General features: G+C 42.5%; 1 protein-coding gene and 1 long non-coding RNA gene across 2 annotated transcripts; one reads left to right on the top strand and one right to left on the bottom strand.

The window, feature by feature from the left end:
• Positions 1 to 106: 106 nt before the first annotated feature.
• Positions 107 to 6,975, bottom strand: LOC309695481. The gene is made up of 3 exons (XR_014273159.1): positions 6,960 to 6,975; positions 239 to 362; positions 107 to 138 (listed from the first exon to the last, which is right to left on the bottom strand). It is a non-coding gene; the product is annotated as an uncharacterized lncRNA (long non-coding RNA).
• sertad4 (SERTA domain containing 4) lies at positions 6,976 to 25,463 on the top strand. Its single transcript, XM_082516163.1, has 4 exons — positions 6,976 to 7,740; positions 20,859 to 21,031; positions 22,302 to 22,420; positions 22,628 to 25,463. Exons 2-4 carry the CDS (start codon positions 20,878 to 20,880, stop codon positions 23,510 to 23,512), a joined length of 1,158 nt encoding a protein of 385 aa, XP_082372289.1. The 5' UTR covers positions 6,976 to 7,740; positions 20,859 to 20,877; the 3' UTR covers positions 23,513 to 25,463.

Here is a 25,463-nt window from a genome sequence, read left to right as displayed (position 1 = left end):
TTTGTAATTATATTTTTTTAACAAATATTTTCCAGACCACCTCTTAGCAGATCCTTATCTTAAAATTTAGCTAGAGACAACTTCTTACCTGGAAATGTCAAACGAGGCTGGACATTACCATTGTGTCATCCCCATCGACTTCAAAAGCACAAGAAGTTTGGCAGATTTTAAAATGGCAGTTCTACAATGGTGTAAAATAGGGACTGTAAAATAATTAAAAAGGAAAAAAGCTTCCCACCTGAAGGTTCCTGTACTTCTTTAAAATACTACAAGCAATCTGAAGTGCTTCAGTCAAAGGCAGCTGGACTCCTTTTAGGTTTTTGAAGACATCGTCACCTCTCACCTGAAAGGGTTATTTGCACCTAAAGAAGAAGAGACTGTGAAATACAAATGTTCAGATTTTGGATTCACGCCTCCACTCACGTAAGCATAACTCATGATCTTAGGTGGCGCACTAGACAGCATTCCGAATCAGTCTTTAGAACTGAAAACAATCTTCTGAATGAAAAGTAAAACCTCTTCAGGAACCTAAAGCGAGTGCAGCTGCCTTCAGTTCAAACACTTTAGATTACCATTAGACGACTGAGAACCCATTCAGTCATAAATAGTAAAAAGGGACTCATGGGGGAGGTCAAACTAGTCACCATGGAACTTCCATAAAATCCTAGTTCATACATTGGGAATGAGGTTCATGTACCTCAAAGTGCAAGCCTTGGCTTGTTTAGGATATAACAAAGAGTGACAATCCAAACAGCAACAGCAAAACATTTAACTCAGTCAGAATGCATTAATGGTAAATCAAAAAAGATAAAGCAATTAGAAGAGATAAGGAGCCATGGATAAGGACCTGTAAACAAAGAAGCAAAAGGCCGGTCTAACAGCAAACAGGAACTTCCAAAGCTAAAAGAAGAAAAGAGACACCAGTGTGTAAGCGCAAAAACCATTTGAGGTTGGTTCCAAACGTGAGTCAGTCCCCATAGACTCCCACTTTAAAATGCCCAATGTAAAGCATTAAAATCATTAAAATGTTTATAGTCTGTTTATGGTCCATCAGCTAAGCCCATTCTCTACTAATTGGAGTCACTGAACTGGATCTCTCCACTGTGTTTATGCTGTTTGTAGCACCTCTAATAGAATTGTCTAACACATAAAAGAGCTTGCTGTGTGGTACAAACCATCCAAGAAATCTCTCACTCCACCCTTTTGTCTACATATCATTAATTCTGGGTCCAAAAACCTAGTATAGCAAAAATACTGAGTCCAAACCAATGAACGCCTTTATGGTGTCCATCTTTTACATAGTCCATAGAACTTCTCCAGATGTCTGATGTGTGAGTCGGAGGTGTGGATACACAGAGCTACCATTACTGGTCATGCTAACTGCACTGACTCTTTCTCTTTGGACCAAAAAATGACATTTAACCTCCTACAGTTCACCTTCCCTCTGTCTTCAGGCTTTAGAAGATCTGGACTGTGACCGGAGACTTTGCACTGGCAGGTCTTTTTATCAGACGTGACCAGCTGATTGGTAACGATCATGTCTTAAATCAGAAATTATATTTTAGTGGATGTTTAGAACAGAGAAGGGAGCACTAGAGGAAGAGGACTTTTCATTTTCTTATTTTGTTTGTTCACCTTTTTTCTGACTGCAGCTTTAATCACTATCACATCATTTTAGAAACATGCATGCCACATGCTCCGTCCAGGGTACCCATAAATGGGACAATTATAAAGTGAATATAGGGACTTTTTCAATTTTAAATGTCCTTTACCAAAGTTTATTTCATCACGCTGCATTGTAACCTGTGCAGTTTCATTCAGGGTGGTGGGAGGTTATAAGGCAGTCATAAGAAAAACAAAGTCAATTCTAAGGTTTTTATGTATCAGGAAAAAATGTTAAAAATAATCTAGGACTTAGCTGGTCTTAAAAGTACATCGTCAGATGAACAGTTTTTAGTACGCCCCTCTGTTACCGACCACATTTATTTTGTCCTGATGAGTAAAACCTTAGAATTGATACTTTCGTTTTCATGGCTGTAGATTGAGTGAGAATTATTACACTTAATGAATTCCTCTCTGCCGACACTACTGAGTTACAAGCATAGCTTCTCAAGCATCTCAAGCTTAAGTAGAATAAATAAATGTGAAGAATAATAGAAGGTGTCAGACACGCCCTGACATCACTGCCAGGGTTTGTGTCGAGATGACATTCAATAGTGATCATGGAGAAGAAATGAGTGTTTCAGATTGTCGAATATTTATAGAAAACACCAGTTGGAGGACACATTGACTGACTGGGATATGCTATATGTAGGTTAGTTAGATGGTTTTGTGAACATGACTTTTCATTCGAAGGTTACACGCAATGTCACGATTCTTTAAAGAAATTTCCGACACCTTTTTGAATATAAACGGCTCATTAAATCACAGCTAACTGGTGAGACTAAATCCTACTTGTTACCTTTTTCTAACCTGCTCTGGTGCTATAAGAGAGCTGTGGGTGTCCACACAGAAGCCCTTGCCTTATGGTTTTTAGTCAGTTCATCAACTTCTTAAAGAGTTCAAAACACAGACACACCCTGAGAGCACACAGACCTGCATCCACACTTACAGAAAGCACACGCAGTGCAGCACCACTCAGCCTCGCTGGAGGGAATTCAAACTTTTGAGGCGATTTCATTACGGCAGCGAGCACCGACAACCCTGCAGACTGTCTACGGGCTTTTTAGCTGCAGCCGCTTTATCTTTGCGTTTCATATACAGATAAAAAAATATATATATACTCTTTACTGTGCCTGTGGTTGTGGTGAAAGGTAGCTTTGTGCAGTGTTTATCAAGTGTGTGTGTGCGTGTGTGTGTGTTGACTGGAGAAGGTACAGTAAAGGGGGCGTGGGAGGGGGCTGTGATGTAGGTAGAGTTGTTGCATTTTCTTGTTGGGTGTAACCGTTTCTGATTTCAATTACTGGTTATTAGAAGAAAACAAGCCAAGTCCTGATTGTCTGACATATGCTTTATATTAGTAACTGTTTTATCTATTTTTGTATCAGCAGCCGGGAGAAGAAAATGTGTCAAGCCAGTTATTAGTGAATCAAATATTAACCGACTCCGTGAGCAATACTGTTTGAATTGCTACTCTTTATGATTCAGTTTGTTTACGTGGGGGAAGCAACACACGTCTTATAGCTCAGGTCTTATTTACGTTCCCTTTTCTAAAACCAGAGAGGGGTGTGATGGAGACCGGCTGAGTTTATCTCAAAGCAATCTGTCAAGACTTCTCAGCTTTGATGCTTTCTAACAGCTTGAAACAGAAGCACAGCCTTTACAGCACAACAGTGAAACACACAATGCGAAAGACCAAAGCTCATTTGGAAGTGTAGAGATGCACCTGTAATCTGAATCCAAAAGGTTTTTATTTTATGGGATCAGCCTGGAGCCTTTGAGTGAATTTGTATAGTGTGATATTTGATTACCTGTGGGGGGGAGAAAAGGGGGGGGGGGGGGGTGGAATTCAACAGAAGACGTGCAGGGATATATTAAAGTGGGATCACAGGCCCCATAGTTAATAATATTACAATATTATTATCAGTAAAGTAACAGATGAAAAATATTAACACTGCTGGGAAAAAAATCCTCTTCTCTGAAAATATAATTATGCTGGAGAGAATTAGTACCTGAAAACCAACTGGAAATGTTATCCGTAACACTTGATCCATGATTCATGTTCCCTCCAAATACGGAAGCAAAAGAAGGCCAAAACATTTGACTTCTAGATACTGTTACGTTTATAGATTTGAAAAAATGAAAATGCTTTCACGTTGTAATACTTCAGAAATGTTGTTAAAGTGTTTTTAGAGTTTGCAAAAACCAGAAAGCAATACTATCACAAAAGGAACAACATCATACAATCTGGACTGCCTTTAGCTCTGATGACAGCATTCGACGTGGGATCATTTTGATAAATTTATCCAGCATTTTTTTCCATCTAGAACTGCATTCATTTCTCACTATTATCTTGTTTGACAATGGGAGAGGCAGAAATCCCAAATATTCTCAGTGGCCTTAAGATCTGGACTCTGGCCATGGTCGTCTTTGAATATGCCCGTGACATCAGGGGAGAAAAACATCCATTGATGGAAAAACCTGGTCATTCACTATGTTAAAGCTGTGAGTATATCAGCATATATATGTACCAGTATATTCAGGAAGTCAGCTAACCTCATTTTTTTAAACGTACAATTTGCTGAACCTAAGGCTTGCCCAGCAGGTACGAGGCATGATGGGCGCATGACTTCATCACCCCTCGTTAGTTAGCCATAAGTCTAGAGCAAGGTAAATCTGGACCACATGACCTTTTACCATTGCCCCAGAGTCCAGTCCTTATGATCCCAGCAACGTGCAGCCCATTTTTCTGATTAGCCACACAGATAAGTGGTTTTCTTAAGACTACACAGCTGTGTAGTTCTCTTAATTTCATATCTATGATGACTGTGGTCGAATCTGATTTCACCAAGTTTTTAAGTGATTGTGATCATGATCAGTCAAGTTTTTTTTTCTTTCCAGATTTCAATAATGTGTTGTACATTTCTTAACCCGGCTTTAGTACTTTCAGCTTCTCCAAAGTTGTTTTCCTTGCTTGTTGGAGGGCAATAATTTGACTCCTCTGCAATAGAGCAGTGCATTTTGGGGGGGGGGGGGTTTAGGAAAGAGAATCTACTAATTTCATCAACTGAAACAAACATTTTTGTCCTCAAGCAGCTGCTCAAGGACCCGAGGGCCAACTACTTCATCTGCTGCCAGCATGTGAGACCATGAAGTGCTTTAGAAACAAGTGAAAATACTTGAAAGTCATTTTAAAATGCAGAATTTAAAGTTTTAGGTTAGTTCAGGGTCATTTGAAGAAGTTAAGATGTACAACAGCAAACTTTTGACATATGAATTTTCTGTTTAATGTGGTCTGTTTACAAAAACAGAAGTAAAATTTCCAATCAGGAAATTAAAAACAGATCTCTGTACATTTAAATTCAGTGCAGTGTACACATTTAAACTCTGCTGGTCTTCTTTTGCTTCCGTACCAAATGACAGAAACCTGTTTAACATCCCTTTGACGAGCTCTGAATGTGTTAATCTTTCACAGGCTGTGTTCCACTAATTACGTGTTCAGACTTGTACGTTTGCTGCATCGTTTCTTACGCTTTCGTTTAATTTACAAGATTTTAAGAATTTTCTGGTTTTTAAGGCTGGTTTTAATTTGTGATTTTATTTTATTTTTTAGAAACTACCTATGCCACAGAGGCATCGGTGCCTTACTGTTTTTCACTCAGCAACCTTGTGTTACAGTGTCTTAACGTACCTGTAAATGTATTTTTCTCCTGTACTTTGGACTGACTTTGATTTGTAAACTGTCTTATTAATTGACTTCTGATAGAGAATTTCTATGTGATAATATTGTTTAAAAAAGAAAAAAAAAACAAAGAAACATCATCATGTAAGAGGTTTTTTTTTATTGAATTGTGTGTTGCATTTGAATCAATGTCCTAAAATTTGCCTTAAATTGCATTTCCACAAAATAACCAACAGGTGGAGCAACCATTGCATCCTGTTTCTTTTTTTTTTCTTTTTTTGTCAATGTTTGAACTTCACTTACTTTATAAACTTTTAACTCTCCTCCGTTAAATGTAAACCACCGAAATTTGCATGAATTCAAAATAAGCGTGGCGGTGTTGTTTCTCGAAATCAGACTGCCTGCAGCTCATGCGGAGAGGGGCTCACTTGTACAGTGGCATCTTTTGATGAACGTTTCTGCCCCACAGGCAAAGATATCATAGCTACACCCGAGTGTACATCTAAATACCTCTCTGTTGCAGAAATCCTAAAAATGGCACAGAAATGGAACGTTAAAAAAACCAAACACATCTTTAGGTGGATATCTGTTACTCTACACCTAAATATGTTTGCACTTGTTGTACAAGAGTGTAATTAATTCCAGCTTCATTTTTATTGCACAGACAGACAACTTTAAAGCTGTCAGCCCTCTCCCCCCTCTTGTCGGGGACTTTGCTGTGGTGAAGTGACACCTCTGCTTTGTGTGATCCTGACACCCAGCAGTAGTTTGAGCTAAATATGAAAAGAAGGTAAAGAGAGAGAAAACAAGATCAGAGATACAAGGTTTTCACAATTAACTGTGTTCCCCGACACGTTCCACAGCTGAACGCAGAACAAAGCGCTCTCAGGGAGAAACACTGGAAAATAAGATTCAGTGGCTGCTGTGGAATCAAAGGGGAAATGCATAACAGATGAGAGGGGTTTGCTCCCTCCCCTCTCTTTGTCGGTCACATCCCTGCAGAGCAGATCTTCCAACACACAACCTGTCTGAAAAAAAAACCTGTTAGAATCCTTCAGGTGCTGTCGGAAATTATATTATTACAGCCAGAGTGCACGTGGACGTTTGAGAAAGTAAATGAAGTCAATGGTGTAGCCAATAAAAACAATAAGCAACTGCCAGGATGGCTGAGCAATAAGTAGTCCTGCAAAACAAACAAAAGAGGCATTAATTTACTGACATTAGTTAAACTTAACTGAAGCTGAAGGAGATTTTAGTAAGTAGAAGAGAAAGTAGTTCTTCAGGCAGATATAAACGAAAGCATCCAAACTTACAAAAAGGCACGCACACTGCTGCAGCACTTGGCTTCATTAACTATAATCCAAACACTGAGGTGATTTCATTTCTCCAGCGAGCAACAACAGCCCTACAGAGTGTCTGCAGAATACCAACATTTGATGGCTCCAGTCAAAAGCCGAAGTACACGCTTTTTAGAGACCAGGGGATTATGTAAAGTGGTTAATAAAGAAAATATTAAGTAGATTAAGCAATACCCATCTGCAACTTGGATTCAAATTATTCTCAACTACTGATTAACAGGCACAAACAACCACGCCACGTTCAAACTCACTTAAATTACCTTTCTTCCTCATTCTGATGGTGGCTTTGAACTTCGGCAGGTCGTCTCGACCACGTGGACATGACATTGGAATTGGCTGACTTTTAATTTGTACCAGGGATCCCCCACATAACAACCTATCACGTGTTAATAAAAACGCTCTTCTGCGGGTGCTTTTTGCAAAAATAATATAAAATTAATCGACATACAATAACGCGGGCGCGATAAGTCACTCAGAACGGGAGAGTGGGGGAAGTTCCGAGCAGGCCGTGAACTCCTCAGCAGTACTGGTCGGGATGGAGCTGCGGCGCTGCTGCTGTTGTTTTCTCTCCGCCGCACGTTCATATTAACTGTCAACCGACGGGAGCAGGTCGGGACCCTCTGCGCGGAGAAGCACCGTGAATGGACTACCACAGACAGCGCTGGGGCTCGCCTTTATCCCTCCGCCGAAGAGAAGACAAGAAAACATCAAATAAAACAGCTGCAGCATCTGTCAACCTTTGCAGTCTAGAAAAACGCGCGGGTGCAGTAAGAAAAACGGCGCGCGCTCACTGATTAGTATGTAGACAAGTCGCTAATTAACTGGTAATTACACAAGTAGTATTTAAACCCGCCTGTGCGCCTCGCGTGTCTGCCAGGAGTCTAAAATTAGACCGAGGCAGAGCCGCCGGAGGACGCGGTAGTATTTATTTAGTAGTTGGTTGTTGTTGTTTTTTCGTTTTTCATTAACGCACCTTGGATTCCTGCCGTTACCACAAAGCAAGTGTGGAGCCGAGGACGAGGTCCAAACAATTCAAGTCAGGTAAGATCACATCTGCTCGCTCTAATGTGTGAACGTGCTCAGGATCCCGGCGCTGGAAAGTAAAAGTAGGCTATTAAAATGAAGTAGTAAATGGTCTCGGTTCGTTTTTGAATCACTGCGCGGTCCTTGTTTTCAGTCTGCTTGTTAAACAGTAGCTTATGATTTTGTTTTAATGTGCTACATGTTAAGTTGTGAATGGAAAATGTTTATTGAAACTGTTTTTGTGCGTCCTCCTGATTTTACCGACCTGAGTAAACTGTTGGATAAACCTGATTTAGATCTTGCTACCTGCGGGACTAATGAGAATCGGGGCGCTCAATAGCTCACTGGTTTGACGTGACAGACACCGAAGTCCTACACATTACGCAGGCTGACATAACCAGCCACCCTCCTGGCACCCATCCAGCCTCACTTCATTATTTTTGTGGCGACTGCTCTTGGCTGCAAATCCTGAAGTGGCGGTTGCCTGTATTACTGCTGCCTTCTGAAAGGACAGGCTTTTAGGCGATTTAGCTCAATCCTGATCTTCTGTTGTCTCCTTGATGTCATTTCTGTGCTTTCTCGGGCTTAGAGTCACAAGCATCCACTGCTCCCAGGGTGGACTATTAACACCCTGTTAGCCCCAGATGGGATTAAAAAATTCCAGCCTGGCATGCGTAATGGAGTGAAGGCAATAAATAAACATCATCTCCCTCCGCCTTTCTGTATCTGCTGTTTTGGTGAAATAAAGGCTTCGAGTGCAGCCGGCTGGTAATAGTGTTGGATGCGCTTCACCACCTCTCGCTGCCAACAACATCCGGAGTCACTTGCCAGGAATTCCACCTTTGCTATTTGTTTCCCTTGGAGGCGGGTGAAAAGTGCTATGTGGAATATAGTGAAGCACGCAACAGGGAGAAACATCCAGGTCAGACAGTACAGACGAGAGGCGCTGTAACAAGAGGAAGCGTCGGGGCTTCTGCAGCACGGTGGACGGCTTCTTGGCATCCAGCTCGGGCAAGTCCGATGCCAGATCCCTTCTCTTTGCTGCCTGCCAGAGCCCCTCCACCCCACCGTCTTTATCAAAAGCCTCACTGTGATTTCCCCCTTTCAGTTCTGTTGCTGAGCTATCAATCATATCTCGCTCTCAGCAGACTCTTCTGCTCATTAAGGATGTGAACCTGTAGGTAGCCTGCAGCCCCCCCAGCTATTCATCTCCCTCAGTGGGGCGCAGAGACTCACATCTGGAGCAGCATTGCAAAACATGGCTCTTAGCAGACATGTAGTGTACGCTTAAGGAGATTCAGCGCACTGGTGCCAAGCATAAAATTAACAAGTGTGCGGCTCATACACAAACCTGCACTGGTATGTAATTAGGCAGAAAAGCAGAAAAAGGATAGATGTAGTGGATTATAGAGACTCCACTGCAAAGGAAAGTCTGGAAAAATAATGCTGAAGGGACGTCAGTGGTGATGATAGCTGGCTGGCTTCACATCATCCCCTTTGTCCCTCTCTTTCCCTGCTCTGTTTTGTGTAAAAGGTCTCAGCCAAGACAAGTTGAGCTGCTTTAGTGAGTGTTTTTGTGTGTGTGTCAGGACCGCAGGGTGTAGCCCCAGACTTTTTTTTTTCCTCCCCCCCCTCAGGCACAGCTTTCCCATCATGAATGCTCCTTTGTGCTCCAGAATGACACACAAGGACGGAGAGCAACTTCAGAGGAAAGGATAACGCAAGTTTGTTTCTGCACAATTAAGTGTAAAAATAGAGGAAGGTGCGACACGGCTCTCGCTTATAGCAAGGAGCTCACGGGCAGTATTTACAGCCCGAGATCCTGCGGCTCAAGAGGAATTTTCTCAAAGGTTTCTTTCAGTGCTTTAGTGTGGGTGTCTGGGGTGAATTTAGACCTGACAGAATTAATGCAACATGTACAAACACTGCTTCAAAATGCCTCACATTCCAGAAAGGAAAAGTAGTTAATCACTTATCATAACTGCTAACACATGTGCAGTCTTGGAGGATTTCACTCCCATTTTTTTATTAGCTTAAAAAAAAAATCACCTTTGGTTTCATGCACAGGTTCAGAAGGAAGAAGCAAAGTGGATTTGTTATACTGTCATCTGACAATGTGGTGGCTTTTTCTTCTTTTCTTTTTTGTACACAAACACACACGATGCCCTTGCTTGTCTTTAATGTGCGGCATGTCCACCTCTGGGAGCATCGGCAGTGACGTACTCACACACAACCCCGGCCCGTGAACCCTCACAGCCACAACAAGCCGTCCCCAGATAGTCCATAATGCAGCTTCCCTGTCACAACACATGTGTCACCGCTCAGCAAGAAGAGCGCCCGGTGAAAACCTCGAGGGCCCTGAACCCAGCTTAGTCACGCCACCGCGGCCAAGATGGCCCCTCTGATAGCTCCTGACAGGCTGCACGCTGGCACAAGCACAATCAAAGATGCAACGCAAAAAGGAGAAAAAAGCAAAGAAAGAAAATACTAGCGTAAGAGCAGAGGAGGCAGTTACTTGGGGAGCTGCAGTTTTTGACCTTGAAACAAACACCAGACAGAAATCATTTTTGCTTTCTGTAGCTGCTCGATAGAAAACGTAAATCTGGACCAAATAAAAGCATAACTCCACTGCCTTAGAGTCTGCACAGCTCCAGCTCAGATGGTGGGGATTTTGCCTTGTGCTGTATTTCAATTTTAATTGGGACATTCAGAGTAGCTGGACTTATTTGTGATTTTTTTTTTTTTGTATTGCCAGATGTGTACCACTGGTGAAATTCTGGTCATATATCAGTGTTTATTTGGGGGGAGGTTCAGCTTGGTTTTGGCATTTATTAGCACACAGGAGTCCTTTTTGTAACCATAACTGACCATTTTAAAGTCGTCATTGCATTACTAATGAACTTAACACCAAAAAACAGGAAAAAGCATCCAGTATCTGCCCACGTCTGTCGACAAGGCCAGCGATACGAGCCCTGTTGACATGTGTCTCGGGGCTTTTTTAAATCTCTGAAAAAAACCTGTTGATTGACTTTTTGTTCACACCTCTGCAGCGTTTCTCTCTGATTTAGTCAGCATGGCTACTGCTTCTGTTTGACTGCGGTCCACTTCACTAGCAGGGGGCTAATTGCTTTCCATTTGAGTGTCTCAGTTTTGATTCATGGCTCACAGCGCCTTGTTGTTGCTATTCTGAAGGAGATCTTGATGTCATGAAAGCTATTATCTACTCTCTATCTGTTCCCTCTCGCTGCTTCACCCTCTGATGCCAGCACTCGCGCACACTATCCGCCCCCACTTCAACAGGCGCGTTGATGGGTCGTAGCTTCTCCATATTGAGAAGAAGTGGGCTGCGTGTTAGCTTACAGTTCTCAGTTAAAGTATGCTGATCACCCTCAGTTCATCCTCTCTCATAGAGTTTATTAGTCATCCTGCCACTCTCTGCCAGCTGGTATTAACCTGCAGCACTTATTTTTTATGCAAAGTGTGTCAGCATCTAAATCTCTGTTTATATTTTACGTATTTTTATTAAATAACATTCGTTTTTTAATGCATCGTGTATACTAATGATAGTGTTAAAAAGAAACAAAATGCTAATAATAATAAAAAACACATTGTGGGTATTTTATTATACTAAAGCAGGGATTTTATTCTGTTTCAATTGATTGATTAATAAGTTTTACTTTAAACTTTTCAGAATTTCCAAATAACCACAATTAGTCCAATATTTCCGACTGATTTTATGAACTCCTCACAGATGGGATTATACTGGTTTTATTCATCCATTTTCTTCCTCTTATCCAGTTCAGGGTTGCTGAATTGGATAAGTGGGGGATGATAAACAGGATACACCCTGGATAGGTCACCAGTCTGGGATGAAGCTGGAAGCATGTTGGCTTTAAACTGGATAAAAAAGCACGCCAAAGGAGCTAATTAAAACAATCAGACGGTCACCACATTATAGCTGCTAGCTAAGACTTCCACACTGTTATTTGTTCCTCAATGGTTAACAGTGACCATACACTGTGAGGTGTTCACAGCACTATGTTCTCTTGTCCTGCATAATGAGAAATTCATTGTATACAGTTTTCCAGCTGCTTCTTCATGCCAACGGGAGCCAGCTGAGGTGATGTGGGCATTGGGTCAGGGTGCCTCATGGGTGACTCCCTTTGAAGGTTTTCCATGAACAGCCGACTGGAGACTTTATTATTTATCTGGCCTCGGAACGCTTCAGAATCACCTGGGAGGAAGTGGAAAGTTTTGCTGGGGAGAAGGATGCCTCCAATATCCTGCTAGCCTGCGTCCAAAATGACCTGGCGTTGGATAAGTGGAAAATGATCGCTGACACAAATGCAACTCCAAGTTCTTTTAGTGGTCAATTATTTAGTGAGTTGAATTTTGAGGCAGACACGCTACTAAATTAACATTTTTAACATTACAACGGCAAAACAAGTCAACCCCAAAGCGATAGAAAGCCAGGATTTTGTCTCGCTGTATCACTTTATGTACAGTTTGTTTCCGTTGCTCTTTGTCACATTTTCTGATTCACCAACTCTCAGCTTCGCACTTTGAAGGTGCTATTTTAACTCTGTGTTACACAAACAGGTGGGTGGAAATGCAGTTAATGAAGCGCAGAATCAGTGCAAGCAGCTGCATCCTTTTGGAATGACATTTATTGACTGTGTAAGCTCTCGTTAGTACACATTTCTGTATCCATATTGTAGATGATGCTGTTTAAAGTTTTGAGTTGCCGAAAGGGTTTCTGGCTGCTTTTGTGCCACATTTAATTGTACTTTATTTGCATTTGCAGTCAGATGCACATTTCTAGAAGCTTTCAGTATTTGAAAGCCTCTGTAGTGAAAGCGAGACTGAGGATAGAAAAGACCACGTGTTGTATTGATGCATCTGGCCAGGTATCTCTAGACACAACAGGTACTCCACATGTGACAGGTTTCAGTGCCGCTGTCCCCGTCACATCACATCAGCATTCAGTGTCTGTGTGTGAGCAGAGGCAGCAGGCATCACACTATAAAGAAGAGCAAGGGAGCAGCGAAGGCAGTGCCGACACTCAACTTTTTCCTCTTCCTGCGAGATCCAAAGTGCCTGCCGTGAGATCACAGAGCTCTGAGGAAGCCTGCTGTTGAAACTCCCGTCAACGCAACCACAGGCAGCTCTTTCAGGGCTACACCCACTTATCTTCCCACTGTGGAGATGTGTCGCTTAGATTTGGTCCACCACACAAACTGCCAGCACACGCACGCACCTGCCTGTATCTGTGCAGGAGCAAGTACTGACACACACAAAGGCTGACAGTGACAGGAGCTGACGCTGTTGACAGTGAATTTTTAAAAGCCTTTTTTTGCTTCATGCATATGCATAAGGTCAATATCAGTGTGCTTCTCAGGGCTTTATATCTTCCAGATGGTGTCCCACAGCAAGCCTGGGTGTGCTATTATTACTGCAGAGGTACAAAAAGCAATTAATACAATTTAAATGTATGATATTAGTCCCAACCAACATGGTGCCATACCAGCTGTAAAGGCACCTGGAAATGAAATATGAGAGAGAGTTTATCAGACCGTCAGCTCTTCTGAAGTAGACAAAGTGTTTTTAAAAGCAAAAAGAAATGTCGGTGTCGTGCTCAAAAGGGCCCTCATCTGACATTAAAGTCGAGAACTGACGTCAGGTTTTTTAGGCAGATGCGTGTTGAAATTTTGGTTTGCCCTTTTTCTGTGCTTTGGGGCCAGAGAGTTTGATACCCACTGCTTTATAATGCATTGTATTAAATGCATTTCACCTCACCTTACTGGCATTCAGTGCCATCAAAGGAGCCCTTCAGTGACCGAGCACCTCAGGAAATACAGAACTCGTTCATTTTTGGACTTTCTTATAGAAACTTTGATATATCCCAATTTGTATTTTAAACTTGAATAATGACAATTTAGTGTTACAGATTTTTCATCTTTTGGACAATAATTAAAATTAAAAAGGAATTAATTTACTCATTAAAAGAGAAGAAACTGCAGTTACATTGATGTTTCCACATTTTACATTACTGCTCATATATCTCTGTGTCAAAGGTCATTTTTTTACCCAGAAGCACCTAATCATGACCCCAGTGTTCACACTTATAATATTACCTACTTATCTAGAGCTATATAACATCTGCAGCAGGTTATTTATTTATTTATTTTATTAAGATTTGAGGACTGCAAACATAGTTGCTCCTTGTCAGAATTTGTGCTCTTGTTGCTCTGGCTGTGCATTTGTTGCAATGGAATATGGCAGAACAAAATCTTGCCGACACACTTGTGTCCTCTGCGCAATTCCCTTTTGCACAATTTATCTGCTTGATTCTGCGTGGTTGTTACGTCGTGACACATCGCATGTTTGTGTGCGAAGCTCTCAGGCCGTCCGGGATCTATTTTGATGCGAAAACCACAGACATCTTTTCCCTGCTATCTGCTCCCCTAAGGCTTGAAGTAAAAACCTGGCCAAAGAAACAGGGAGTAAACACTTAGCACACACACACACACACACACACACACACACTGTTAAACACATGCTGGATTGATTAGCATTTTTGAGGCCGCAGAGAAAAATACTTTGAGAGAGAGCACAGAGTTTATTAGAGACATGCTTCAAAGCTTCTCAGAATCAGTGGACAAATAAAATCCCCCATGTTTGGCTGGTGCTCATTTTTTTTTCTCTTAAATATTCCTAAAAAACAGCAGCTGACAAGATGCAGACAACACGCTCTCATATATTAAAACACTGTGAGCTGAGGGTCCTGGTTTACCCACCTTAATGTCATAAATGCCTGTGACTACAGAGTATCACGTTCAGCATAAAAACCTGCTGTGTGTGTGTGTGGATGCTGTGCAGCAGTTGCAAACAAAATGTGAAAACAAAAGCTGCTGGCAGTGGTACAGTGTTCACTTCTAAGGCATGTAGCTGCAGAAAAATGAAGAAGATGAACACCGAAGTCCAGTAAAATCCAGCTGTTAACACCGTCATAGTTGGAGGTGTATGTGTGACACCACTCACAAGATTGTAGCTGTGGTTTCCAGTCAGGAGGGTCACAGTACAATAGGAGGTGTCACGCCAACATTCACGTCAAGAAAAACCAACTTTTTTGTCACATACAGTCACCGGACACTTTTTTAGGTATACTTGCTCAGTTGCTTATTAACACAAATATCTAATCACATGGCAGCGACTCAGTGTACTTAGGCATGAAGACGACCTGCTGAAAATCACACCGAGCATTAGAATGAGAGGTGATTAGACTTTAAACGTGGCATAGCTCTTGGTGGCAGGTGGGCTGCTATTCCCATCTCTAGGGTTTACAGGGAACGTTCGACGTTCAGGGATAAAACATCTCATAGATGTCAGAGGTTAAAGAAAATAGCCAGATCACTTTCAGCTAATAGGAAGGCAACAGCAACTCAGATAATGCAACACAGAAGAGCATCTCTGAGTGCAGAGCACATCAGCAGAAGAGCACACCAGAAGCCAGTCCTGTCAGCTAAGAACAGGAAGCTCAGCTTCCAATTCTCACAGGTTCATTAAACTGGAGTCATGGATTTTTCAAATATTTGAAAAACACGATGCTGTGAGTCATATGTTCCTGGCACACTTTGTGCTCCTTGGTACCAAAGGAGCAACTGAACGTTTTTTTTAAACATGACACCAGATCTCATCATAGGTGTTCAGCCGAAAAATCTGCACCCTGCTCAATCTTTTCCATTAAGAAAAAGAATTGCCAGTACCAAGAGTCCAACCTCGTGCTAGCAAGGTGTACCTAAAAACGTGTATCGATAAATGGACACCTAAAATAACCAACATGAGCCATTTACATAGATAATGAGATGCAGATTATTAATGTATTACAGCAGCAGTTTCTAGGAACAGCAGGAACAATATGTATAGCGTACATATGAACACAAGAAGCAAGACATATCAGTAATTAGATAAATACAGTTTTTATGTAATATTAAATGCATTATATAGAAGCTTTATTTCTAGAACTGTTCAAGTTCTCCAATAAACCTGTCACGGTTCTGTTGTTTCAGGCTGTCGTGTCTCTTTGTCTGATCTCAGACTGACTCTGTGATGTTCCCATTGATGGGCTGCACTATGAAATGAATTTGACCTACTTAGCTTTACCTTGGGGGCTATCAAGGAATGTCAGGATTAATGAACTCTACGACACTAAAACCATAATTAAGATACACACTAACTAATGTGGAGCTTGTGCCCTTTCATGTAAAAGCAGTGGGGTTTGCTTCGCCCCACTGCCGGTCACAGACGCATTTCTGCGTATTTCTCATGAGAAGGATCAAATGTAATCCATATCCAAAACAAATGTGAGAAATTTTTAAAATCTAATACAGGATGAAGGCAGAAGGAAAGCTGAGGAAAAAACACCAGATAAGTTCTGTTAATGTGTGTCATGGATTCATCTGTAATCCTCTCTATTGTTGGATTTTGTCACTTTATTTAGGCCCAAAGAACAATAAAAAAATCCCAGCTGCAACTTACATTTCATAGGATGGTTTACTTGGGAAGTTTAACCTGACATTATAAAGTTTTGTAGTTTCGCTCTTAAGCTCTTCTCCTTGTGGCTGAAGATCACGATGTTAGCTGTACGTTTGCAGCCGTGGTGCAGAATAAATTTGACACCCTAATGGTGTTGCATGATAAATGACTATGTAAGCATGCGACGTGTCCAACACCTTTGCGGAGTACTGTGATAACTGAACACCTCCATAGAAATATGTGTGTCTGAGCACCGTGGTCAGCATTTGTGGTCCTTTCTTGGCTTCCCTTTCAAAATGTTTCAGGACACATCAAGCTGTGTGTGTCTGAGTGTGTGTTCGCCTGCCTGTCTCAACGCTGGAGGGAGGGAGTCAATCACAGCAGCAGAAATCATCCCTGCAGGCGATCTGTCTCCACTCATGACAAGGCTCCTAAGGCACTTATCTTTCGTTCCCTGACTCATACCATCTATCCCGCGCTCCCTCTGTCGCTTCCCCCCCTCAGTCTTCCTTCCTATTCGCGATCACTCTCTGTATCCCTCCCACGGTTTGTCTTGTGCCCTGGCACCGCAATTAACTTCTCATCATCAAAGAGTGTAATGAAAAAGAAGGCGAGATGGAGAGTCAGACAGAGTTAGGGAAGCTGCGAGAGAAGAAAGATAAGAGGGATGGAGCCAGAGGAGCTGTGACTGAACAGAGGTGAAGCACTCACACAATGCTAGCACACACTTGTGCGCACTCAGTTTTTTTTCTTCTGTTTTTTTGCCCCTGAAATGCACACATTCAGAAAAAGAACGGGAGGAGAGATTATTCTCTCCTCGTTCCCTCGTTCCCTGCTTTTATTCCTCAACCCTCCGTTTCTTCCTCCTTCTTCTTTTACAGACACACACACTTGTTCTCACTGCCTCCTCCTCCTCCCCCTCCTTTTCTTTGAAGAACAAGAAGTATTGCTGCACATGTAGGGAAGCTGCTCTGTCGGCATTCTCATTGTTTTTCTTCACCCCCTTGGTTCAGAGAGCTGTCAACTGTGACCGCTGTTGAAAGGATGTCGGCAAGAGACTGAGAGAGGGATTCAGGCGGAGAGGGTGGGGGGATGAAAGAGACGAGCGAAGGAGGGAGAGGGGATGTCGAGATGGAGGTCCCTACGGAGGGCAGAGGGAGTAATGGCATGCTTGTTTCTTTGTGCCCGAGCAAACGTTGCAATAGCAGCGGTAAGGGGAGGTGATGGAGGGAAAAAATAGCTGAGGGCAAAAAAGCAGCTTGGGGTGGAGAGATGAGAGGGGCCAAAGCTGCTAATGAAGCATGGCACTAGCGCTCAATAACAGTGACATAATTGGCCTTAGTTGGTGGTCCTCAGGTGTGGAAACCCTCAGCAGTGAAATGCAGTTCACAGAAGTATGATTTGACTAATTTGACAGCATGTTAGAAAATGTGCATAATTCACAATGTAACATGGTGGATTATGACCAAAACCAGAATAGCTGAGTTGCAGGCTCCAGCGGGGAGTCAGAAGAAAACCCTCAAGCTCTTTCTGGCCTGTTCTCCGTCTGATTCCTCCACATGTGCCGACATTAAAATCTGCTTGCTGAATTTCCCCAACCACAGTACCACAGTCTGTGTGCCCGTTACCTCAAATTTAGGGCAAGTGTTTAAAATCATCACTTTCTCCTCCATATATAGTCAAAATTCACCAGCTGCTCCTCTAAGCCTATTTGTGTGTGATGAAGATGGACAAAGCCACTGTGGTGTCACCCAAAATCCTGTTTTTAAAACCTCAAGCATCTTAGGGAGACTGCATCCATACTTGAACTAACAGAACCATAATTTACAAAATGAATATTAAGTAAGTTGCATTAAGTTGGCTTCAAACAAGAAGTTGAAATGATTAAGTAGGACAGCACTCTCCAAGTTTGTCTCCTTTCTGAGCTAACATGCTATGTTAACCTCTTGCAGTAAATTTCTTTGTTCATTTAGAGGCTGCAGGGAGTCCTTCATCTCATTTCTTCAGCTTCCCAGCCCTTTTTTTTCTTTTCAAATCAAATTTGTTCCCAAATGTTCAGCGATTGCTGGACTGATGTTGGTTGTTGGACGTCTCGCCCAACCGTATCATCCTGACCTTATCTGTCTAGGATATATCCTGCCTCTTTCCCAGTGTCCCAGTGTCATCTCCCTCCAACCTTAAGTGGATAAGCAATTAAAAAGATGGGTGGATGTGTTTTCCTTACATACCTTTACAAATGTCACTTTTTCATTTTCATTTGTTCCACACAAAATATTTTGTCTACTATAATCATCTTTGGTTTTACATGTTTCTCCCATTTGTACACTTTAATGTACTTTATATACACTTTACCAATATCCAGTGTTCTCTTCTGCTTTTGCGTAGCATGACTATTGAAATCTTAAAAAACTGTGACCGTTCATAACAGGCGGATCCAGCAGACAGGAGCACAGCCCGGGATAGAAGCTAAAGCCATGTGAACTGGTCAGCAGCAAAGTGGATTTTAGCTGCCTAAAAGAAATCAATATTGGTCTAAGTGTGTGCTCTATTTAGTACATTTTAAAACTGACAAAAACAGCACTTTAACCTCAAAAGAGACTGGTTGTGTCACTGTGTGACTTTTTTTTATTAGTTTGAAAGCAAAGCTGCAAAAAGTGACGCAGCTTTGTTGAAGAAGTGATTTATGAAAAGCCAAAGTACGAAAACATAAATGATATTGTCTAATTCTGCAGGTCTGAAAATATGTGATATGATGAGGAGAGACTATTGATCTTTGGTGTTACTCCTGTCTTCTCAATGTTGGTCGATTCCAAAGAGTGTGTACTCTAACCGACTTTTAGATGTTTTCGCGTTTACCCATCGCGAGGCAGTGGACGTTTAAATGACCCTCTCTAGGTCACAGCTTTGCAAAGAGGCTGAGTTTCATGCAGTGACAGTAATTCAGTGGATTGCCAAACACAGTTTTTTGGTTTGTTTTGTTCTCTCTTGATGTTTGCATTTACATTTTTCCATTGCAAGCTTAACCACTTGTTGTTCTCTTGTCTGTATCAGCTTAATTTCCTAAATATGCACTTCACTTTCATTGACCCCGCTGGCTATTTCTTCCGATGCTGCAGCTCGTGCAATCGCGGCGACGTGTAAATCCTGCCGTCATGAGGTCGTAGCTCACAGGGGGTCTTGTTCATGAGTGAGGATAAAATGGAGCATAAAATTAACTACATTGCCAGATTGCTGCAACAACTGCAGTGGTGTAGAAAAAAAATAGCACAAGACTGGCAATGTTGAGTTTTAAAGCATGTCTGCTGTATGCACCGCCGTTGTGTGTAATCCATTACTCCCCGGGGACGAGTAGATTGGATTGGTGAGAGCAGCTCTGTCTGAGCTGATGTTTCGTTGGCTTTAGGTGTGCCTGATTAGTCAGTTAAAGGCAAACGCTAGAAAAGCTGCACAGAGAAATAAAACTGTTCAGCCAAGCAAAACTGGGAGCTTATTGAAGCGGACATTTTAATCAGCTACCCAACAGGGGTGAGGCTGAGATGGTGTCGCCTCAGTTTGGTCTGTCAGGATGGATTGTGGGCGATGATATCTGTTCGAGCGGGCAGGTGGAGGAGGGGCAGGAGAAGCTTTGAGGAGGAAAGGTGGTGACAAGGAGGTCCGGCAGCTGATAACTCAAACAGCTGGCTCTGCATTCTGCATGAAGGGGGGAAAATATCAACAGTGAACCAAATGACAGCCATTCACTGTGATCAAAAGAGCGATTCGGCGTCTCTCTGCTGATTCGCAGGATCACAGACAGATTTTGGCTGTCGGGCCACTCGGCATCTTCACAGTAGGGCTCTGTTTTCAGATTGAAAAAGCTCAGTTGGCAGGTTACTGCTGCTCGCTGCCAAGTAATATCTTGGTGTCTTAGCGGCGTCACTTCAGTTTCAAACGTAAGGTGGTGCAGAGTGAAATATTTTGTTCTGTTCACACTTAATTCAGCATTAATAAGAGTCAAATAAGCGCAGTGCCTGTTGGAAACATGTTGTCAAATCGTATGCCCTGTGCTCCGGTCCTGCTGGCACCGCGCACGTCATCTCCTTCGCTTCCTAGATTATCATGTTGTTGACACAGTCTTCCCAGTGTGATTTGATGTGTGGGATCCATTTCACCGAACAAATTGGTGTCAAACATCTCGCCAAGTCTCCCACCAACTAATCAATAGGGAATTCATGGTGTGAGTGGGTGTCATTTCTCCATCTGTCCCTCGCTTTACAGAACTGCGCATATAACGGAGCTGCCAACCATCTGCCAATTTTTAGCGCTCGCCATTATTGCCGTTCAGATGTGTCATGCAGCTCGAACAGAAGCTGGTTACTCCTCCACGCAAAATCAATGTATTTGGCAGCATCAGATAAACAGCTTGTTAACATTTACTGCGTCATTAGGGGAACATATGCAGAGCGCTTGTGAGATTTATGGAAACCGGTTCATTATTAACCGCTAATAGTGGATAAACCAAACTCAGTTTATCATTCTGTTTCCAAATACTGCGTAAGTTGATGTGATGTCTTTATAAGTGGAGGCTGAGCTTGGTCGTTCTTTTATTCTGTTTATTCCAGACCTGATTAGGAGAGAGAGATGACCCTTGTTTTGTCCATGAATCCTTTCCTGGACCCAGAGGGAGACCCTCCGCTCTCCACTTACCAGCCCATATGGGAGTCGGAGCGCTGCACTAAGACCTGCCTGTCAAACCCCGCCCCGCCATGCAGCTCCGAAGAACAATTCACTCCAGGTACACACAGACTGATGTTTGCACAGTTAAGTTGTTTATTCAAACTTGCACAATTAAAGTTGTTGAGTAAAACAAGCAGAGTTAAAACAGTTGTGTGGCCACGCTCGACCTTGTAATCTGAGCCATCTGCCCAAGCCTCATCAAGGCGACTTGCTCTCCAGGAACCAGAATGTAAGCATGCAGCGCTTCTTATGGGAGGTTGTAGCAGATGCTGTTGTGTTGAGCGGTCAGCTAATTAACATGGTAGCAGGCTGGCATGTGCTTCTTAGTTCCATTTTAATTTAGAGCCCACTCATAAGACAAAGACCCTGCAAAAGCTTCAAAAGATATGTTGGTATTTTAGTCTTGCATTAGACAGATGTTTCAGCTAAAGTATTAACTCTGACTCCGACCTTTCTCTGACCCTGGTCTCTGAGGTTTTGTCCCCTGACTTCACCCCAAGAATAAAAAAATTTAGTCGGGGTCACCTCACAAAGTTTCTGTGTCTCTCTTTGGCACTTCTGAAATCTTAACATGTATTTCAGTGTCTTAAACATCCCCATAGTGTGCACATTAATTTCAATATAAAAATATTTCATTTATATTTACTATTTTTGGCTTCTGCATAAACGCCTGCAGGGACAGTTTACCCCCAAATCAAATTGATCTGTTTTTGCCTCTGGCCTGTGGTGCTGTTTATAAATCTAGATTATTCAGGTGTGAGTCACGTAGTGTTGGAGATACAGAGATGTCTCTTTTCGCTCGCATACGAGGCAGATGACACTCAAGCTTGCAGTGCTTAAAGCGACCCAAAATACAGCGGCAGTGTCTCTTTGCAGAAATCACGAGACCTGATTACTCAAATAAATATATAACAAATCAGCTCCACAAACCTTGTTGTGAGTAGTTTTATGTATTTTAAAGGCAACTGCAAGGTTTGTGGATTTGTTTAGTAACCATGTCGTAGGTTCTAAAAAGAGACACCGCTGCTGACTCTTTCAAATGTACTTTTGGCATGATAGCACGTGCCAGCTGCGTCCAATATATTCAACAGAAGGTGGATATCTCTACTGTGGATTTCTACGAAACTGGGCATCTCAGATGAAATAATACAGCTGGATAAACAGCACGACAGGCTGGACTGGGAACTGTTCCTTTAAGTAGCAGGAGTCTAAATATTCTATATTCAGTCGGTGATTAATGTTAGCTAATGTCACGCAGTAATGGTGAAAACTTATAGTTCATCAGTGCAAATGATTAATGGTGATATTCTCTCTCCCTCTCTGCGCAGAGTCATCCTGCAGACGAGTTCCTGATCATATTTCAATGTCGAGGATCGCGTACTTCAAGAGGAAGTTTGTTGATGATGATGATGAGGCACCCTTTAGCTTCAGGACATACTGCCAGACTGTAAGTATTGGTACAAACACACTGAGACAGAATAAGTGGAAAGACTGTTGAAAAGTGAAGCGTTTAGTTTATTCCGAAACACAAACTTTACAGTATCAGTGCTGTTTAATGCAAATATTTTTAAGTCCAGCTATTTCCATCTCTGTATTTTGTTACTAATTGAGGCAGGTCACTGACAGGTAGATCTAATGGAAAACTGTCCTTCAGGTTGCACCGGTTCTGGAGGAGCGTGCCCACGTGCTGCGCCTCTCCCTGGAGAAGATGCGATTCATCGACGACCCCGAGGCATTCCTCCGCCGCTCCGTTCTTGTTAACAACCTCCTTCGGCGTCTGCGAGCAGAGATCCTCCTCCAGAGCACTGACTGGTGCTTTCCGCCCAACCCAGCGTTTGCCTCTGGCCCTTGCATCCTGCCTCCCAGCACTAACCCCGCTCACCAGGCACTCCACAGAGCAGTGCCCGCCCGCATCTGCTTAGCGCCCCAAGCCGGGCCGCCCTTACGCAAACGTTTCCGAATGGTCCGTGGGGGACAGGGGGATCTTCGCCCTGACTGTGCCCAGACATGCTGCTGCATCTACGCCGCGGCGGCCGCCGCAGGACACTACCTCCACCTCCCATTCTCCATGTACGATGCAGCGCTCTCCTGCTCGTCTGCACCGCACTCCTCCTCGTTTTTTCAGCTGGCCAGCCATAGTAAGTTAGGGCTGGCAGTGGCCGTGGATGATCGTGATGATGAGGATGACGATGTTGAGGAAGAGGAGGAAAATGAGGAGGAGGAAGAAGAGCGGGAGGAAGAGGAGGAGGACGAGGAAGACGATGATGAAAGAAGACAAGCGGGGCCTTCGGTTGATGTCGTTAGCAACAAATCAAGCCAGAAAAGTAGGACTAGGACCCTGCTAGGTGATGCACACGGGAGGACAGAGGACAGCTGCATGACAGATAGGGTGGAAGAAGAGGAGGGAGAGCAGGAGGAAGAAGAGGAGGAAGAGGAGGAGGAGGAAGAAGGCGTGAGACAGTGCCAGTGGGACTGTACTGCAACAGAAAGAGGGCCACACAAGCTGAGCTTTTGGCATCGGAGGGCTCACAGACAATAATTCAATAGCATTCTAAGTCTCCTAAAAATGTAATGATGACGACAACTGTCTCATAACAGATTAAGGTGGAAGCTACCTACACTATAGAAATGCCAAGTCAGCTTTATTTTAATGGGTTATTATACTTCAGGGTACACAGACACAGCTGTCATTAGCATTAGTGAGATGAAGAAAAACAGCCTCTTCTTGGCCTCTGTTGGCACTGCACACATTTCTCAAACAATTATAAAGACCAAGGTCACATATGGCGGGGTCTTAGGTCCCCAAAATGAAGTGAAGCTTGCTATTGCACTGTCTGCAAGACCATTTTCAAGCCCCACAGCACAAAGCATAAGGTCTCAAATGGGGCTTTTTTATTGGTGCGACGGTCTCGTTTCAGGACCCTAAACAAGCCTATGAAATAATGGGTTGTGGATCTGGGAGTGTGTGTTTGCTTCTGTGTGTGTGTTTGCAACATAATATGTAGCATTTAAAAAAAAACTTGATTCTGAGCTGTTGTTTTTATTAATAAATCGGGGTCGGGGGGGGGGGGGGGGGGTCACACATGATTATGCGTGACTGCTGATTTTGACGCTGACTCAGGCTATGGCGCGCGACAGTGCGGCGGCGGCACAATATCGTTTATTCTTCAGATTACTTTAAAACAACACAATCATGAACATTGTTAAATCACATTTTCAAAGTGCCTTAGTGTTTTTATAGATTCATGTATATGGCGTGTTTATGTATTTGTTCTTGTTTTTAACGTAGCTATCTCGCATTCCAAGCGACTGCGTTTGACTAAAACAGGACACGGGCATGTAGTTAAATGCAGGGATGTTAAAAAAATGTTCAACTAAATTTAGACACCTGAAAAGTGTTTTTGTTTTTTTTGTACTTTGGAATGCATGTTTTCTAGCACCTCCTCTTCTGACAAAGCACAAACGTTCTGCAAACTTTGAAGGAGCGATGTTTAAGCCTTTAAATGCTAAATGTTTAAAGACCTCATTTATACTCGTCATATCCGACCGGGGAAGGTTTGTTGTTGGTTTACCAAAAATCACATGAATCTAAAAAACATAAAACTGGATCACACACTCGGAATTTAAAGATTTTGTTGACAGCATGATAATTAGATCCTGTAAATATATATAGAGCAATGTTGGTTTTGTTTGTTTTGTTTTTTTTAAAGATTTCTGGTTGGATGGTGGATTTGTTTCCTTTGCACAGATCCAGTCCTCCCATTTATGGTGTTTATGGTCAGCTGTATGACACGCTAACTGCTAACACCTTCTGATTTAATCTCTTGAAAATAAAACAATAAGTATTTTCCAAAATGATGAACTGTGATTATGACTGAACTCTGAAAGTATGCCCATCCTCTCGAGAGTCACGTCTGTGTATGTGCCCTCAAGTTTTCTTGCGTCTTTGTGCATCGGAAATCAAGCACAATGTACTCAAAGCACATTGATTGGGGAGAAATATGTCAGGCCAATGTGAAATACATATACTTGATTCAAAACTAAGGACAGGCACTGCACCAAACCAGCTCTCACACTTAGGAGACTAATCGTGGGGGTCTTGTTTGATGCTGTGTCTCGTTTGCGAATTCTGAGGATCAGAAACTGAAGCCAAAGCTGTTAAAAAAATGGACATAAAATATCCAGTTGTTGTAATTTCCTTTTTCCCATGATAATGACCTTAAGGCCCAAAGGATTTGGATAGATACATTTACATTGTTAGGTAGAGTCACCCACATTCAACCGGAAAAAAAGGAATTTAAAACACCGAAACCCATTCACTATCAGCGGTAATCTTAAAAATGGAAGACGGAGCAATGTTTTTGTGTGAATCGAGAACATGTAACTGCATTGTCTTATTAAAAATAACAAAAGAGCAAGCCTGCTCTGGTAATTTTGTGTGATGTTCTGTGACAAGTGTAAAGCTCAGTAAAAGAAATGTTGAAAAAACA

Source organism: Aulonocara stuartgranti, assembly GCF_965226115.1.
Source record: "Aulonocara stuartgranti genome assembly, chromosome: 19".
In the NCBI taxonomy this organism is placed as follows: Eukaryota; Metazoa; Chordata; class Actinopteri; order Cichliformes; family Cichlidae; genus Aulonocara; species Aulonocara stuartgranti.
The sequence above is the reverse complement of the archived record's forward strand: the minus strand, read 5'-3'. Positions and strand labels throughout refer to the sequence as shown.

Bases quoted from the DNA above. Each gene is read 5' to 3' on its own strand.
- sertad4 (XM_082516163.1), top strand. From the start codon at position 20,878: ATGACCCTTGTTTTGTCCATGAATCCTTTCCTGGACCCAGAGGGAGAC. The intron at 21,032-22,301 runs GTACACACAGAC...CTCTCTGCGCAG, and splicing joins CGAAGAACAATTCACTCCAG to AGTCATCCTGCAGACGAGTT. The intron at 22,421-22,627 runs GTAAGTATTGGT...ACTGTCCTTCAG, and splicing joins TCAGGACATACTGCCAGACT to GTTGCACCGGTTCTGGAGGA.